Source organism: Acartia tonsa, chromosome 12, assembly GCF_053477335.1.
Source record: "Acartia tonsa isolate MP-2025a chromosome 12, ASM5347733v1, whole genome shotgun sequence".
NCBI classification, from domain to species: domain Eukaryota; kingdom Metazoa; phylum Arthropoda; class Copepoda; order Calanoida; family Acartiidae; genus Acartia; species Acartia tonsa.
Genome location: NC_137271.1, coordinates 16634599 through 16651673, shown reverse-complemented (window position 1 = coordinate 16651673; position 17075 = coordinate 16634599). Strand labels below are relative to the sequence as shown.

Below are 17075 nucleotides of genomic sequence, written 5' to 3'. Positions count from 1 at the left end.
TTTAATGGGATCAATTCAAAAAAATTATTTACTCCTCACTAAACAAATTTATAAATATTGAAATAAACGGGTATAATGAAACAACCTAAGAAATTCTAAATTTAGTTCTGCTCTTGTCAGAAATATGGAGTAATATTCAGGTAATTTAACCATTTAACTCATGAGATCGGTTGTTAACAACGTAGAGCTACACCTGAATAGTACACTTGCGGCTACGCCCCCCCCCCCCACCTAGAGGCCTCTAGGGGCACTTGAGAGAGGAAAAGGAGTAGACCTCGCCCCATATCAATCTTAAAAAAAGAAAGTAAAAAAAGTTTCAGGAGCATTTTTTTTTTCTCGGGGTCATATCTCTTTGAAGTGAGGAGTTACCCTTCTTTAAAATAGCTTAATACCTTTACGTAGATTCACTATAAAGGAATCCCATATCTGTTCAGTGGTTAGCGAGATCCTTCGTTAGAAACATAAATCTTATACTACTTTAAATAATAGTAAATAGGACATAGTTGAAATGTTACACTCTAGTCATTGACACCCCAACTGTTGAAGATAACCAACCCTTTGATTGCACGACCTTTGTCTGAAAGTCTGAATTTGTGCATGATACTAAGTTGTGCATGTTTTGGGACAAGCCATTCCCCCTATTCTTACTCTTAATGTCGTGCATTGGATATAACATCAGTAGGTACAACTCTTAGCGTCTTTAGTTAGTAGGCGATTTTGGCCGAGATTCGAACCCATCATCTATCCAATTTGATATAAATAGAAGATGTTTTAAAAGCAATGTAGAACTAGAAAGCACACCAACCTAACACAATTAAAATTTGTGAATATTTATCATTTTCTACGACTCGGTACTAGTTTAAGTGGGAAAATTTTTAGTTTAGTTAAACATTTAGTATAGAACTGAGGGCAATGGTTTTCTCTCATTTTATTCCTTTTTTGTTTTGTTTTTCACTTAAAAGCTCAGGAATTGCATAACTGTACAATTGATATTGATAAGTGAAGCTTTTAAAAAAAGCCCATAAAAAAATTATGTCATACTGGCCTACCATTGGTCAATTTAAATGGAAAATGGCCTGCCAATAGTAATTTAGTATGTGTATTGGCTTATCATTGGTCATTTTTTATAGGCAAAAGACCTTCGTGGATAAGGGTAACTGCCCTAGTCCTACTCCTGGGTTACGAGATATTTTCACTAGAAATAAAAAAGCAATGGATATATTATTACTTGGATCTTACACCAGATTTTTATGTTCTCTAATAAAGTGAAACTTGCAGCGGGCTAAAATAACAATTCACTCATTCCACCCCCTTTATCCCATCTCCTCCCGACCTACTGGAAGAACAAGCTGACCAATAAATGAGTTTCATGTTAGCAAGCTAAATTGACGACAATATTTTTCCTATCATTATATACAAGTATATTTTATATCCATTAAACCAGCAACCCATTTCCCACCCTACAACTTTACAACATTTGGGACCTATATTGAATTTTGACTGTTAGGTTTATTATGTTGAGTGTCAACCACTACTCTTAATCTAAAGATGGGGTAATTTTGTGTATTATCATTGTGGATATACCACAATGTATCGGTCATTATCCTATCCCTTTAGATCCCTGACTAATTTAATTCCACTCCCACTAAGTTTTCGGGCTCCAAGACTGAGCAAAACTTTTAATCTAAGAAAATAGATCTTTAAAAATCATCTACTATAAGTTGATTTTGAAGAAAATTGCGATTTTTGTCATCTGAAGAAATTGATAAATATATCAAATACATATTTAATTGCTATTTTGATTTTTATGGATATAAAACAAATGGTTCCATTGGAATTCAGCCCACACGGGATTCAACCCACGGAATTCAGACCAGCGGGATTCAACCCAACGGAATTCAGTCCACACGGGACTCAACCCACACGGGACTCAACCCACAGAATTCAGCCCACACGGGATTCAACCCACGGAATTCAGCCCACACGGGATTCAACCCATGGAATTCAGTCCACACGGGATTCAACCCACGGAATTCAGCCCACACGGGATTCAACCCACGGAATTCAGCCCACACGATATTCAACCCTCATGGGATTCAGCCCACACGGGATTCAACCCACGGAATTCAGTCCACAAGGGATTCAACCCACGGAATTCAACCCATACGGGATTCAACCCACGGAATTCAGCCCACACGGGATTCAACCCACGGAATTCAACCCATACGGGATTCAACCCATGGAATTCAGTCCATACAGGATTCAACTAACAGAATTTAGGCTTTAAGTTTATAAAAAAAAAATTTTTTTTAATTCTGAAACTTGATTTTGTTTATATGAAATATTTTGAATAACTTTCATTTTACAAAAAAAATTGAAAAATAAATATTTAATGTATTTTACATTTATATGTTGTTCATGTGTTATATGAAATTCTATGTACTTTATTTTCTCAAACTACTGAACTATGGAAACTTCTACAACTGAAAGAGGAGGGAATGTAATCCTTGTTAATGGCCATCACTATATTGAAAGAAAGGATAGAAGAGGCAGAGATGGGTCCAGAACATGGAGATGCAGAGAGTTTGTTAAATTCAAATGTCCTGCAACTGTTAAAACCCTCAATGGGCAGGTTATGGAGGGAAAAGGAAATGATAGACACTCCCACTCAGGTGATCCTTTAATTCCAATGATCAGGAAGATTCAATCTGATGTGCGCACCAAGGCAGCAACAAGCATGGACACAACACGGTCCATTGTTTCTTCTGCCTTGGAAGATGTGCCCATGGATGTTCTACTGAGGCTTCCTAAGAGATCAACCTTGGATGACAATGTCCGTGGTAAAAGGAGAGCCTCAAATCCAGTGGAACCAAACCCTCACACAAGGGTATTTGATATTCCTGAGGAATTTCAGGATGTAGTATTATTTGATTCTGGTTCAGAGGATCCTAAGCGATTTCTCATTTTGGGAAAACTGGAATTATTGGATGTACTTGAAGGAGCAGACTTATGGCTTGGTGATGGCACTTTTGATGTTAGCCCAGATATGTTTTATCAGCTATATACTATTCACTGTAAAATCGGTGTAAATTATCCTCCTTGTGTGTATTTTTTATTACCTGATAAACAACAAGTTACATACGTTAGAGCATTTGAAGAACTTAAAAATCTCATCTTCCAGGCCAGTCCAATCACTATACTAGTAGATTTTGAGGTTGCTCCATCAAATGCATTTAGATCAGTGTTTGAAGGGTGCAGAATTAAAGGCTGTCTATTCCATCAGGGTCAAAATCTCAACAAGAAAGTTAATCAACTTGGACTAAAGAGGAGCTATGAATCAAATGTAGAATTTAATATGGCTGTTAAATCTTTGCTTGCACTGTCTTTTGTACCCGAGGAGGAAGTTCTTCAAAGGTTTCAAGATATTTTAGCTAAATTCAGGGACCTCATGGCAAGATTTCCAGAGTTGGAGAGGGTGGATGAACTGTGTTACTACTTTGAACTAACTTATATACGTGGTATGGACATGGGTGAGAATAGAGAGAGGGCTGATGCAAGGTTTCCTCCTGCAATGTGGAATCACTTCAGAGATCCCGAAAATAAGTTGCCAAGAACAACCAATGCAGTAGAGGGATATCATAATGCCCTGAATTCTCTCTTCCTGGCCAAACATCCATCATTGTGGAAGGTGCTATCTGGCCTGAAAAAAGACATGGCACTCCACAGAAAAACATGGGCTGACAGCCAGGTTGTGAACAACCCTGCACCAAGATTGAAATATGTCCTTTTAACAGAGAGACTTGCCACAAAAATCGCCTCTTATAACGAAGAGGCAGACAAAATGGCTTATTTGAGTGCAGTGGCTCATATTTTCAGCTCATAAAACTTTAAAAAAATTTTTTTAGAAAAAATAAAAAAATACAAAAAAATTACAAAATTTTTTTTTAAAAAAATTCAAAAAAATTACAAAAAAATTTTACAAAAAAAAACATAATAAAAAATATCAAAAAAAATTTAAATGGCTAAAAAAACATGAAATATTTTTTTTACCTAAAACAAAAAAAAAAAAAAAAATTACAAAATTTTTTTAAAAAAAAATTATAAAAAATTACATAAAAATTTAACAAAAAAAACAACAAAAAATTACAAAAAAAATTTAAATGGCTTGCTTAAATACTTGACCTCCTCGTGGTGCAGGCTGGAATAACCAACAAAGTATTACAAAATCTAAGAATTATTTTAAAAATTTTAATATAGGGTTGAATCCCATGTGGACTGAATTCCATGGGTTGAGTCCCGTTTGGGCTGAATACCATGCGGGCTGAATTCCGTGGGTTGAGTCCCGTGTGGGCTGAATTCCGTGGGTTGAGTCCCGTGTGGGCTGAATTCCGTGGGTTGAGTCCCGTATGGGCTGAATACCGTGGGCTGAGTCCCGTATGGGCTGAATACCGTGGGCTGAATCCTGTGGGTTGAGTCCAGTATGGACTGAATTCCGAGGGTTGAGTCCCGTATGGACTGAATACCGTGTGGACTGAATTCCATGGGTTGAGTCCCGTATGGACTGAATACCATGCGGGCTGAATTCCGTGGGTTGAGTCCCGTGTGGGTTGAATTCCGTGGGCTGAGTCCCGTATGGGCTGAATACCGTGGGCTGAATCCCGTGTGGGCTGAATTCCATGGGTTGAATCCCGTGTGGGCTGAATTCCGTGGGTTGAATCCCGTGTGGGCTGAATTCTGTTGGGTTGAATCCCGCTGGTCTGAATTCCGTGGGTTGAATCCCGTGTGGGCTGAATTCCAATGGAACCAAAACAAATGTAACTTTAGATTACCAAGTTTAAGATGATAAGGTATCTTCCTGCAGTAATCATTGGTTTCATTGTATGTACTACAGGTAATGACAGGACTTTCATGTTTTCTTATTCTTTGACTTAATAACTTTGGATAATTGTTAAATCTTGATTGGATTACACAAACCAGCAGTGTCTAAATATTTCAACCAATAACTTTAACTAAAATTTTTTTTGGTTTATCATTATTGGAGATAATATTTAAATCAGTTTATCATCAATTATCTTATCCTGAAAATTGTAGAAATGTTTTAATCTTTTTTTTAATGTCTAAGGAAAGGTTTAGTGATTTATAAATTTTAATTATAAATTTTATATGTATCAATTGAATACTTTTTGATTAATTATATTTATTAGAATTCACTTGTTCTTATAAATTTAAAATATTTCAAACATATTTGAGAAAATAAAAACATAAAATAATAAAATATCTTTAGTTCATTGCATTAAATTCACACATAGGTTCAACTGGATGTCTTGCTTATAAATCCCTCTTTTAATATATTTTTTCATGTTACAGAAATGCCCTTCATGCCATTGTTTGTTCGCGTTATCATTGACATCATCACCTCTGTTCTCTCCCTGACCTGTAATATCTTCATCTACAACTATTATGGATCACTCATGGAGACTCAGAAAACTTTGATCACCTTCTTGATGAGAGCACTCATGGTCACAGGTAGGGTTGCCATGCATCAGAGAAAAATATTATCCATTATAGAAAAAAACGGATGCAAATATGTATCTTAAGAATCCGCTAACCGCTTGACCAATATAGTTCTCCAGTACAAGGTAGCTTTTTGCAGGTCCAGGCTATTTTTGAGGTCCCCTACATCATCCCAAGAGGAATCACTTCTAAAAAATTTCCTACAATTATTTTTTTACTTATTAAAAAATAAAATGGAAAGTCGTCCTAAAATTGGCAACTCTTAAATTGTAAAGGTGGTGCGCTGATGTCAAGTTATATGATCATCATCAACATACATCAGCTGTTTCCTGACACTGTCAAGAACTGGTACACTCAGGGATGCCAACATTTTATACCATTGTTTAATTTTATTGAAGAATCATTTAATTAAATTAGGTGTTATTATGCCCTGTAATTATTTATCTTTTTATTATCAAAGCTGCTTTCCAAGTGTTTGTGTCTGTCTATCCTTCTGTGTGTTTTTTTGATAATTGCAGGTTTGTATGATTTATATTGCTAACCTTTTAACAATGAAAAAAAAACATTTTAATAGCCACATTCTGCTCAGTGAATGTGTTTTTTATTTATATTTCTCTTTCTCTCTAATGGTTGACAATATGTTTTGCAGTTAGAATTTTATACAGCTTTTCTAAAAGTAAAATTTTTGTTATCTTTACATTATTTCAGCAAAGCAAATTACAATGAAATATAAATATTTGAAATCCATCAGGACACCCAGTTAGCCTGCAGTCTTCTAACAACTATGGTCCCTGGTGTAGTCTTTCTCAACACCCTCTTCCTAGTTCTTTGCACCAAGAACTACATGATGTACAGTACTATCAAATATCTCAGCTTAGACCATGATAGACTTACACGAATTGTTCTAATATTACTTGTTACAGTTAATATTAGTGAATTCCTGTGTCTATTTGTAATCTATGGAACCTTATGTCCGAAAATGAAGCTAGAGGTTATACGCGAAGTGTATAAAGTTGAGTTGCCTGATGATTTCCCCCACACTCCACCTGTTGTAATCATACATGTTCTTCTACTTATCCTACCAAAGACCTGTTTCAAGATTCTCACCATTTTAAAGCACACATTTAATTTCAGGTAAACTTTTATGAAAAGATTTTAGAGTCATAACTGGACAAAAATAATTTTTTTTTAAATCAAAGCTTTTCTATAATTAAGGTAGGTCCGTCCGTTCGTCTGAGACAGTTGGCTATTTTTGTAGATTTATACATTTCAAAATTGTCCTGTTTATTTCGAACTTTGCATGATGATTCCTATAACAATTATGTACGATTTAAGAAGCATAGCAATTCATTAATCGTTACCAGGAAGTCCGTAGTCTATTTAAACATGATGACTTCTACTTTTTTACAACAAAGTTTTGCATTTAGTAATTATCCTCTTTATCTGATTTTTGGAATACTGATTCCTATTACAACAATGCTATATATTAATGTTATAAGAGAAGCATCTCTATAATCAAGTCCTAAAAATGTAAGTATGTCCTTAAACAGTATCCTGTATTTAAGAACTTTTGCAACAAATGTACTTTATAATTTATAATTTGCTTATTCAGTCTGTCACTATAAAAGTGTTAATATTTGTTTGTCTTGCTTCGCTTTTTTGCATGTTGTCATCCTTGTTATTGAAAAAAATTATAAAAATGTGTTTTATAAATTGCATATTTTTTAGGTGTAATTCCAGGTTGTATACTCCATTGTTGAATCTAGCCCAATCAAAAAAGAAAATATCTTTAAAATTTAAAAAGAAATCTTTCAGTATTCCAGCTCAAGAAAACATTGAACATCAACTTAAAGACGAAACATTTCATCAGATAATAGAACCTATTGCTGAAAGAAAAGTAATTAATACCAATATAACAAAAATGGATAACATCATTTCAGAGGATATCCATATTATACCTGAAACTAAAGACATTGTTGAAGAGTACCAAGGTCTAGACATAGAAAAGATGTCATATGATAAGATTAGAAATAAGACAATAGTTCCTAATATAACCTACACAACAGTTATTGTAGAACCTCATGAAAAATATTTAGAATCAGAAACAAAAATTTTCATAGAAAACCAAATTGTAAATACTGAAAATAAAATTTTGAAAGTAAGTCTTGAAGATTTTAAGCATGAAAACTTTGGTAAACAGTTATTTAATAGCCCAAATGAATTGGATGAAATAGAACAAAGTTTCTTCAAATTACCTTCTAAATCTCTATCAGAATCAAAGTTATATTTTGAACAACTCAAAGAGAAATCTTTAGAAGTAACCAAGTCAGATTTTGTGATTAATCTAAATTTACAGAAAAAAGAGTTATTAATAAACAAAAATGTACCTTTCAATCCATTTTCTAAAGAAATCAAAAACAAATTATTAAAAAATAAACAAAATAAAGATGATCTAGAAAATATAAAAACTATCATGAATACTACTCAGTTTATACTTCAAACAGATAAAATACAAAATAAAACAATCTTAAAGGAAGCAACAAAAAATAATGAAATAAATTTAAAAATAGGTAACATTGAAACTGACAATGTTACTAAAATTCAAAGTTTAAATCCCAATAAATTCAAATCTAATCCTAGCCCTAAAAGAATCTGTGTTAAGCCAATTAGTTTTCAAGATGAGATCCAGTTAAAACCAGCTAACAGCTTAACAGCACTAAAGACCAACCTTTCAGTGATGATTTGCTTGCTCATAGCAGCTTTGTATGTCATTTATCTTGTATCAAATATGAAAGCCAAAGAATTGGTTGGTTACTCAATTAAAAGTTCTATAAAATTAGCATTTCTCACTATGCCCCATGTCTGGATTCTAAAATCAGAAGAGATTTCTAAATATGTTCGGAGAAAGTTTAAAGCTTTATATAATTCCTATTTCTACCAATAATCAAGATTGTTGTAGTTTTTTTTCCATTTTTATTGTATTAAAATCATTTTTAAATTAATGTGTTTTATTTATTTTCTCTCTCAAGAAATCAAATCTTATTTTAAAAAGATCACGCAACCTATATCACTAAAAGTATATTTATATAAAATTTATAATCCAATGCTTGAAACAGGAGAAAATCTACTGTGAAAACATGACGAAACCCACTACTTTGTTTTCTTTCCATGATCCGCTTTTTGTAATATTTTTAGAAACTTTTCAAAATTAATTTTGTAAGTCAAGCTACATGTATTATGTATGTACAAAAAAAATATTCTATAAGTATTTTGGTAATTCATTGTATATGTATAACCCATTTTTTGGTCTATAATAAAGCTTATGGAATAATTTAAAACCACTAAACCCCGACCGTTTCTATCTTTTCGTCTCCCCGATTATTTTTCTACCAAACGTACGCAGAAATGCGTTATTTTTTTACGCAAAGCGGAGGGGTTGGTTTCTGTGGTTCTAAAAATGCTCTCTCGTTACAAAACACAGAGTGTAAATAAGTATTATAGACTTAGATATTACTGTTACGCAATATCAATAAAGTTTCAGAAATTGTATTTTTGTTATTATATACCGGCCCTTTTTCAGGACAATAGCGTACATATAGATACGCACAAACTTACGCACACGAAAAAGTGTTCAATTAAAACAGAAAAATTTAAAACCTAAACTTCTAAAATTGTAAATTTGCTTTCAGTAGATATAAAATATAATGAAAATAACTGGATGTATATTTGTGCATGCGTATCCAATAAATTATCGTCAAATGCAGGTTGAATCAATCCACAGTTTTTAGAATCGGTTAGTGTTCGTCTTTTGCAGGTTTTAGGATATAAAGCAAGGGGGAGATAAGTGTAATTCCTTATTCTAAATCATACGGCTAGGTTCGTAGCCACTAAAATAATTTATATCGATAAGATTTTTAGTGTTATTGTTAAAACAACTGTTAACACACACACACACAAACGCCACAACCTGTTGTATTGTTAGTGTGTGTGTGTGTTGGTTGTTGGTGCCCCTTCGCAACTGCTGTTGAGTGTTGTTGTCTACCCCCACACACAGTTGTTGTATCCTTAGTTAGTTAGTGACTCCTATCCACAACATGAAGTGCTATAAGGTGATTTTTTTCACAAAAAATGGTGGATTTTTTAATAAATTTTTGGAGGATTTTTTATTTGCAATTTCTAAAAAAAAATGATGGTTTTGCTGTATGTACTGAATATTTTGGTATGTATTTTTTATAAATTATAATATAAATAAAAATAAACCCCTAAACTCGAATCAATTAATAAGATATTTGATCATTTTTAACAAAGTTAATTACTCTATAATTAGCAAGATAATGGTAAGTTTTGGGGCCTTTTTTGTAATAAATTTTTTTATAAATTCAATCATTAATAAATGTACTATTATACTATCCTATGCAGTAGCTTAGGCGGTTAATGACCAATGTAAGCCATCTTGAAAATCACAATATATAGTTTTAGCCGTTTTAAAGATGCTAAGAATCATATGCAACTTGCTTTAGTATTTATTAGACCTGCTTTAAAAAAGTTCATGTTTAGCACTAAAAACCTCTCCCAATAGAAATAGAAGAATAGAAGCATATTCAGAACCCCTTTTTCGTCAAATCTAAGAAGGAACAATTCTAGCAGACAAAAGTATTGTTTACTTTCGACTCAAGCTGATGTGGATTCTTAAAAAATTATAGACTCGCTACTCGATAGTGAGGCAAAATTATTTTTGTGAAAAATCATCCAAAAGCACAAAAATCTACAAAAATTAAACAAAATCATATGTTAATAACCCTTTAATATTTTATTTAATTTTTGTAAATTTTTTATTCGATTTTGGAGGATTTTTCACAAAAATAATTTTGCCTCACCAGCGAGTAGCCAGCCTAACTTGTTTTTTAAGAATCCACCTCGTTTCGAAGCTTTCAAAGAAGGTGTATCAACTTTTTTTTTTATAGCTAGCCGGTTCTTTTAGTAAGTAGTAGATGTAAAATTTTTCATAGAATTCAGATATGCAATCGGTTTTTTTGTAGACCTCTTATTTTTTAAGTAATTTAAGTTTTTTAAAAAAATAATTAAGTCGGTTTTAAGGTACTAAAACGCAACAAAATAAAAGAAGAAAATGGCCAGTAAGAACAAAAATAGTAAGATCTTTAATTTGACACCTTACTTTTAAAATTCTGTTGAGTAATTATTGAAAAAATCTATTTTTTTAACCTCGGTTTAATAAAAACTTTAGACCTAAATATTTTCTCAAACAGACATAAAAAACATGGGTTCATATATACCTTTAGAATCAGAAAAATATTACGAATCCATTGTAAGCAAAATTGAAAAAAAGTAAAAAAATAAAAAAAATTAAAAATGGCCAATTGTGTTTTTTGTTCTGGCAACACTATCGTCTTCCCTTTTTTACCCCCTCTTTACCCCCTCTATACCCTCTTCCCATTTTTATACCCAATTCAAAAGTTAAGACGTTGCCTGTACAATATAATATGATATTTTCATATAATTCCTTTTATTGTAGTTTATATACTATATTGTAAACTTTTTTTTTTCAATTTTGCTTACAATGGATTCATAATATTTTTCTGATTCTAAAGGTATATTTGAACCCATATTTTTTTACTTGTGAAATGATAAAATTGAGTTCAAAGTTTTTATTCTCGTGGGTTTAAAAAAATCGATTTTTTCAATAATTACCTGACAGAATTGAAAAAGTAAGGTGTCAAATTAAAGATCTTACTATTTTTGTTCATAATGGCCATTTTCTTTCTTTTTTTTGTTGCATTTTAGTACCTTAAAATCGACTTAATTTTTTTTTTTTAAAACTTAAATTACTTAAAAAATAAGAGGTCTACAAAAAAACCGATTGCATATCTGAATTCTATGAAAAATTTTACATCTACTACTTACTAAAAGGACCGGCTAGCTATAAAAAAAAAGTTGATACAACTTCTTTAAACGAAATTTTTGGGCAATTAATTCTGATTCCGCAAAGCTTTCTACTAAGAAAATATACTGTTTACAGCTGACTTTTAATTATGTATGAAATGTAAAAAAAAATGCATTCGTAACAAGATGTGTACAAAATTTCAACCAATGAAATTAAATGTATGTACCGATGCGATTCTCCTATTGGCTCAATCAGACATTCCCTCTCTTTCTTAGTACCTTTATTCCTCTCCCACCTATCTTATTTTTAAAATAATTTAAAGATAAGGGATGGATATTTTATCTATGCCTAACCCAGTAACAAATATAACCTAACCTTACCTCTTTCAAATTATTAAAATCATCCCACCTTATTTTCAATCTATTTCTAACATAAGTGGGGGGGGGGGGTATCAGTGCTTAACAATGTACTTTGAGTGAAAGTGTCTTTATGATATTTGTCGCTATCCCTTTTGAATGATGCGTCATTGTGTTGCCCTTTTCTAATCACTCTAACATCTTATATTATGTGACATTTTTGGTATTGTTTATAGACAACACTTTGTTATCATAAAAAGGTTATAAGTTATTAGTTTTATTAGGATTGTAAAATTGTAAGTAAACTCACAAAACCCACAGTTTTGGTATGAAATATAAAACTTTGTAAAAAAAAAAACAAGGGCTTTGAAGCAAGGAGTTTTTGAGGGATTCAGAGGTTTTGGGGTTCTTTGGCACAGCCAAATTTGTTTGGGGATGAACATCGCTTCCCCCCCCCCCTGCACTCCTTACTCCTGTCCTTTTTAATAAATTTTTTCTAAAATAAAAGTGTTAGTAGCCCTGGGTGGATGTCTAGCCACACAGGGCTCTCAGCACCATACTTAACCTGACATATCCTTAAAGATTTTCTCTTTAAAAGTAAAAATAAACTTTTTAAATTCAGAGTAACTATCCCTGTATCGGCAACTTCCTTCTGTCTGTTCAAATTTATCTCCACAGAAGCGCAGAATGTTTTACGTCCGTCTGTCATATAAAAAGATAAATAATGTCTTAAAAAGAAAGAAATTTTATAGGTAGGGAGGGGACAATGGGCTGTTTATTACACTAGTCCCTAATATTTAATAATGACTTTTTCTTATTTGTTATTCTTAATAACTTTTGGGAAATTTTATTAAAGTTTTATTGGTTGGTTCATTAAGTTGAGTGTTCAAGCGTTTTAACCACATATTGCAATATAAAGAAGGGAAAATTTTGTGTAAACATTTACATCAATTAATAGGCCATTGTTTAATCCCTTTCAAAGCCTGTCTATTTTATATTATATTTTAAGTTTATTGTTGCTGCTGCGCTTCTTATGGACATGTTGGTCCTAGTTATTTCTGTATATATTTCCCCCTACTGTCCAGCTGATGGTCAAGGGCGAAATTAATGGCGGATTCTAGAGTCAATTAATTCTACCACAGACAAAAATAAAGAAAGTAGTTGAATGTTTGACTGTCTGTCTGTCTCTGACTTTTTATGTCTCTCTCTCTATCTCTCTCTCTCTCTCTCTCTCTCTCTCTCTCAGTTGAATTCAAATTTTGCAGTTTAGGTTATGTGATTCTATTTTCCAGAAAAGTTGAATTCAAATTTTGCAGTTTAGGTTATGTGATTCTATTTTCCAGAAAAGCTTTCTACTTGTCTAGTGGTGTATCTTAAATAAAAATAACCTCAAAGATTAGACAAAAAAAAACTCGCAAATAACATATTTCTAAACAAAAATTCTTTTAGAATTTTTTAATGTTATTGACCGAAAAAAATCTACTTGAGTATATATAAACAATAATAATTGCGACAAATTTATACTAAAAACACTCGATATTTTAGCTTATTTTGTGTCATTTAAACGATATTAGTCTTAAAGAGCTGATTTTCAAAACCATTATCCTCTTTTTAAATGTCCTGTCGTTTTTGTTGCCTCAGTAATTTTTCATTGAGATAAGCTTTAAACCTTTCAGGACTACCAACACACTGTAAAAAATAAGCGAAATAAATATAAAATAAAAATTGGGGGGGGGGGGGGAGCAAATAGAGAGGTCGTCAATTTTATGTTGTGTTGCCCCCCAACGACAGCTGAAAAACACGTATAGGTTTCGTGATTTCTTTCCCAAATAATTTGTTGGTACAAGCTGTTTCATTTCCAACTTTTATTACAATCTTTAAGTTATATAAATTTATACAAGAAGGTTTTTTATAAGACTATCTGTAGTTTTTATGCATTTTGATGGTTACACATGGAATTTACCCAACTCAAGCCTCTTCTCCATACAGGGAATCAATGCAAGGGTTTAAACTTATTTTCCTAACCAGTTTAACCTAGCCTAGTCAGAACAAATTAGCTACTTTCTTTCCGTCCGTCTGAATAAAGCTTAATAGCTTTCTAACTGTTGCGCCGATTGGGCTCTGCTTTTCATGGTTTTAAGCTATTTTACATAAATGTGGAACATTTTGTAATGAATTTTTAAAAGAAATATTGATTTGAGAGAAGCTACTGGAAGTATTTTAAACTGTAACTTTTATTTATAAGACATATTTTTTATAGTATACCAATTTGGACATTAGTATTTTAAAAGCAATGTTTCGTAATTAGTATGAGGCACATAAGAATGAGTGTCCAAACTTTTTAACTAACAATTTAATCCACAGAAGGGGTAATTTTTATTATAATCATTAGCGATATACATAAGGAAAAAGGATAAGAGGATGAATACTCACCCCTTTTTCATGGTAAAATACTACTTCCCCATCCCTAAATTTAGAAGCAGACGAAAATCAAAAACCGCCCAGGGCTTTTTGTAAGTCAATCATAAATAATAATGTGAATAAAAAGAAAAGCGATATTTAGCAAACAGCCGTGGGCGGTCAGAATCAGCTGAATGTTCATTATGAAAAAAATTTCCCCCTTTTTAGAAATAGAAGGATTCATCTTTCATGAACAAATTTTTTTAAATAAAAATAAAATTCTATGTAATTTTTAATTAAAACATTAAAACGAAAATATCTAATCTAATATTCTTGCCCTAAATATGGAAATAGTAAAAAGTAAAAAAATATTTTTTTAAATAATTTTTAATCCTCCCATTTGAAAAGTAGTGGAATAGCAATAAATTTTAGCGCGGCAACAGCGCTGAGTAGGCCTCTAGGCCCACTGCCTATTTTCATCTTCTAGTTGCTTCGATTCCTCTCTTTTATTTTTTTCTTTATGGGGATAAGACATTGTATATCGCCATAGAGAAAAAAATACTTATCCCTTAAGATCCATGCTAATTATAGAATAGCTGATCTAATAAAACTCTTTACTAATAAAATAGTTGTCATTGGCCAGTTTAACATAAATTTTAATATTTGCTAAAAAAAATCTTTTACTGTTTTATGGGACAAGTAATAGGAATACTGTGTGTGTGTGGCCCTATAGACGAAAATAGCATCCAATATTACTTGTATACTCCATCCTGCTAATTGTCTTCAAATTCGTTCATTAGGCCTTTTAGGGATCCTAAGGGATAACACAATGGACAATAAGTTAAGGTCACCCTTCATTTACCATAAACAAAATATATACCTTCTGAACTTTAGTTGTGGAAAAATTTGGACAATACTAATCCCCAAAGTTTTTAAGCCAATGAATAAGGGAACATGTTGTAAAACTTTACGGACAAGTATAATGTACATCCCTACTTCCCGAGTATTTTTAATACTTTACACAAGAATTTTGCGAAAGACTCTTGTGTTTTAGTTCAATTGCTCATGCACTTTAATAAAGGGAAAATAAGTTAAAATATTTTTACTCCCCATTACCCCTTTGATCAAACCCCTCCCTGGATGAACGAATTTTCCAATAATCGAGTTCCTTGTTAGCAACCCAAATTGACGACAATTTTTTCGCTGTCATAATATCCACGTATATCCTAAATCCATTATTTCAGTTCATTTGTCCCTACTTCAATTTTAATGTTAAACAATGCAGATCACAGTGTTAAAAGCTTAATTCACAAATCAAGTGCAAAAACCTAGCAAAAACTTTAATTAAAGATTAGTTATTTCTCGCATCGTGTTATAAACAGCTTTCCGTGGATATAGAATGTACAATTATAAGATTAAAACCAGTTTTTTTAGCCCCGAGGTGCTGAAGGCATGGACTAAAAAGCTGGTTTTAATCTTATGCTTGTACATTTTTATATTCGTAGAAAGCTGGATATAATACGATGTTAGACATAGTTTTTTCGTATAGATGAGAACCGGTTCCTATCCACCGGATTCGAATGAATACGAGAAAATAGGTTACCAAACCTAATTTTTCCAAATCTCAACCTCTTAAAACAGGGGCGTCCAGGCCTTTTTTGTTTTAGTATAATCTAATGTATTTTTTTACTTTTAAGAAGGGCAAAATGAGAGGTTTTAAAGTTTGTGGAGTAAACATATCTTTACCCCCACCCTTAGCCGTCTAAAACCCCTCTTTATGATATGTGACTAAGGATAGAAGTGTCTTTGGTGTTGGACATATAAAAAGTAATTATAGTCAATAGTGTCATTAAAGTAGAAAATAACAAGCACAACAATGCCCATTAGTAGCTTAGTTACTAAAATCATAAAAATTTTATATATAGAACTCCCCCCTCAAAATTGCATTGTAAAGAAAGATTTTATTTTAGATTAGGTTAGGTAACTAGGTAACATACGAGATGGTCCTGCAAGGTTATAGATTACCAATTTTAAATTATTTTTGTACTTTAATTTTTTTCATTGAATTAATTCAATATATAGGAATCAATATTATGCAAAATCAAAGGAGTTTATAATTCATTCCTGTTAAGTAACTAGAGGCATTAGGCAAAGCTTTATTTTAATCTTAAAAAATACAAATGTAAAGATCTAATAATAGAGAAGCTTCTCATGTTATAAAACCAAAAGAAAACATATGCCACTAAGCCTTAGCCAGTAATAAAGACAAATTTTCATAGATTTTAATCAATTTAAACCATGTAGTATTTGTCAATGTATTTTTTATTTTACTTTTACTGTCACCTCTTGCTTTTATTGTTTCTTAACCATTTTTAAAACTTTCTGGTGTCGAGGATACATTATAAACAGCAATTAATTTATTCTATATAATGTTTGTCCTTAATCCTAAGACTTATTTTAGAAAGAGTTATGAAGAACAAATATGTCCATAATATCAAGGTTTAAAATGGTATTAGATACTTATTGCATCGTATCATAGACATTTTTCCGCGGATATTAAAAGATTAAAATTAGTTTTGTTAGCTAATAAATTGGTATTGATTTTATGATTATCATCTTAATATTGGGAAATAGTGGAAAATTGCCTGTAATACGATGCTATGATTTTTCAGTATGTCTGAGAACCGGATCTAATTTAGAGGATATTAATCGGTTTCAAAGCCATACTGGAAAAGTACGAGTAACACGCACCGCTTTCCATCCCATGTTAACACCTCTTGGTGCAAAAGGTTAAACAAAATTTGCAACAAGAAACGTTCGCTAATATTATTTTGCACATCTTTAACCCCTTTTTCCTTCTTTTTACACCTCGAATACATAGTTATAAGAATATGGCCATTTTC

The 17075-nt window shown here is 32.0% G+C and overlaps 1 protein-coding gene across 1 annotated transcript; it reads left to right on the top strand.

The window, feature by feature from the left end:
* The first annotated feature begins 2467 nt into the window (after positions 1 to 2467).
* LOC145333214 (uncharacterized) lies at positions 2468 to 3883 on the top strand. Its single transcript, XM_080178358.1, has one exon. The coding sequence runs from the start codon at positions 2468 to 2470 to the stop codon at positions 3881 to 3883; it is 1416 nt and encodes a 471-aa protein (XP_080034484.1).
* The last annotated feature ends 13192 nt before the right edge of the window (positions 3884 to 17075 follow it).

Excerpts from the sequence above, each read along its gene's own strand:
- LOC145333214 (XM_080178358.1), top strand. The coding sequence starts at position 2,468 with ATGGAAACTTCTACAACTGAAAGAGGAGGGAATGTAATCCTTGTTAAT.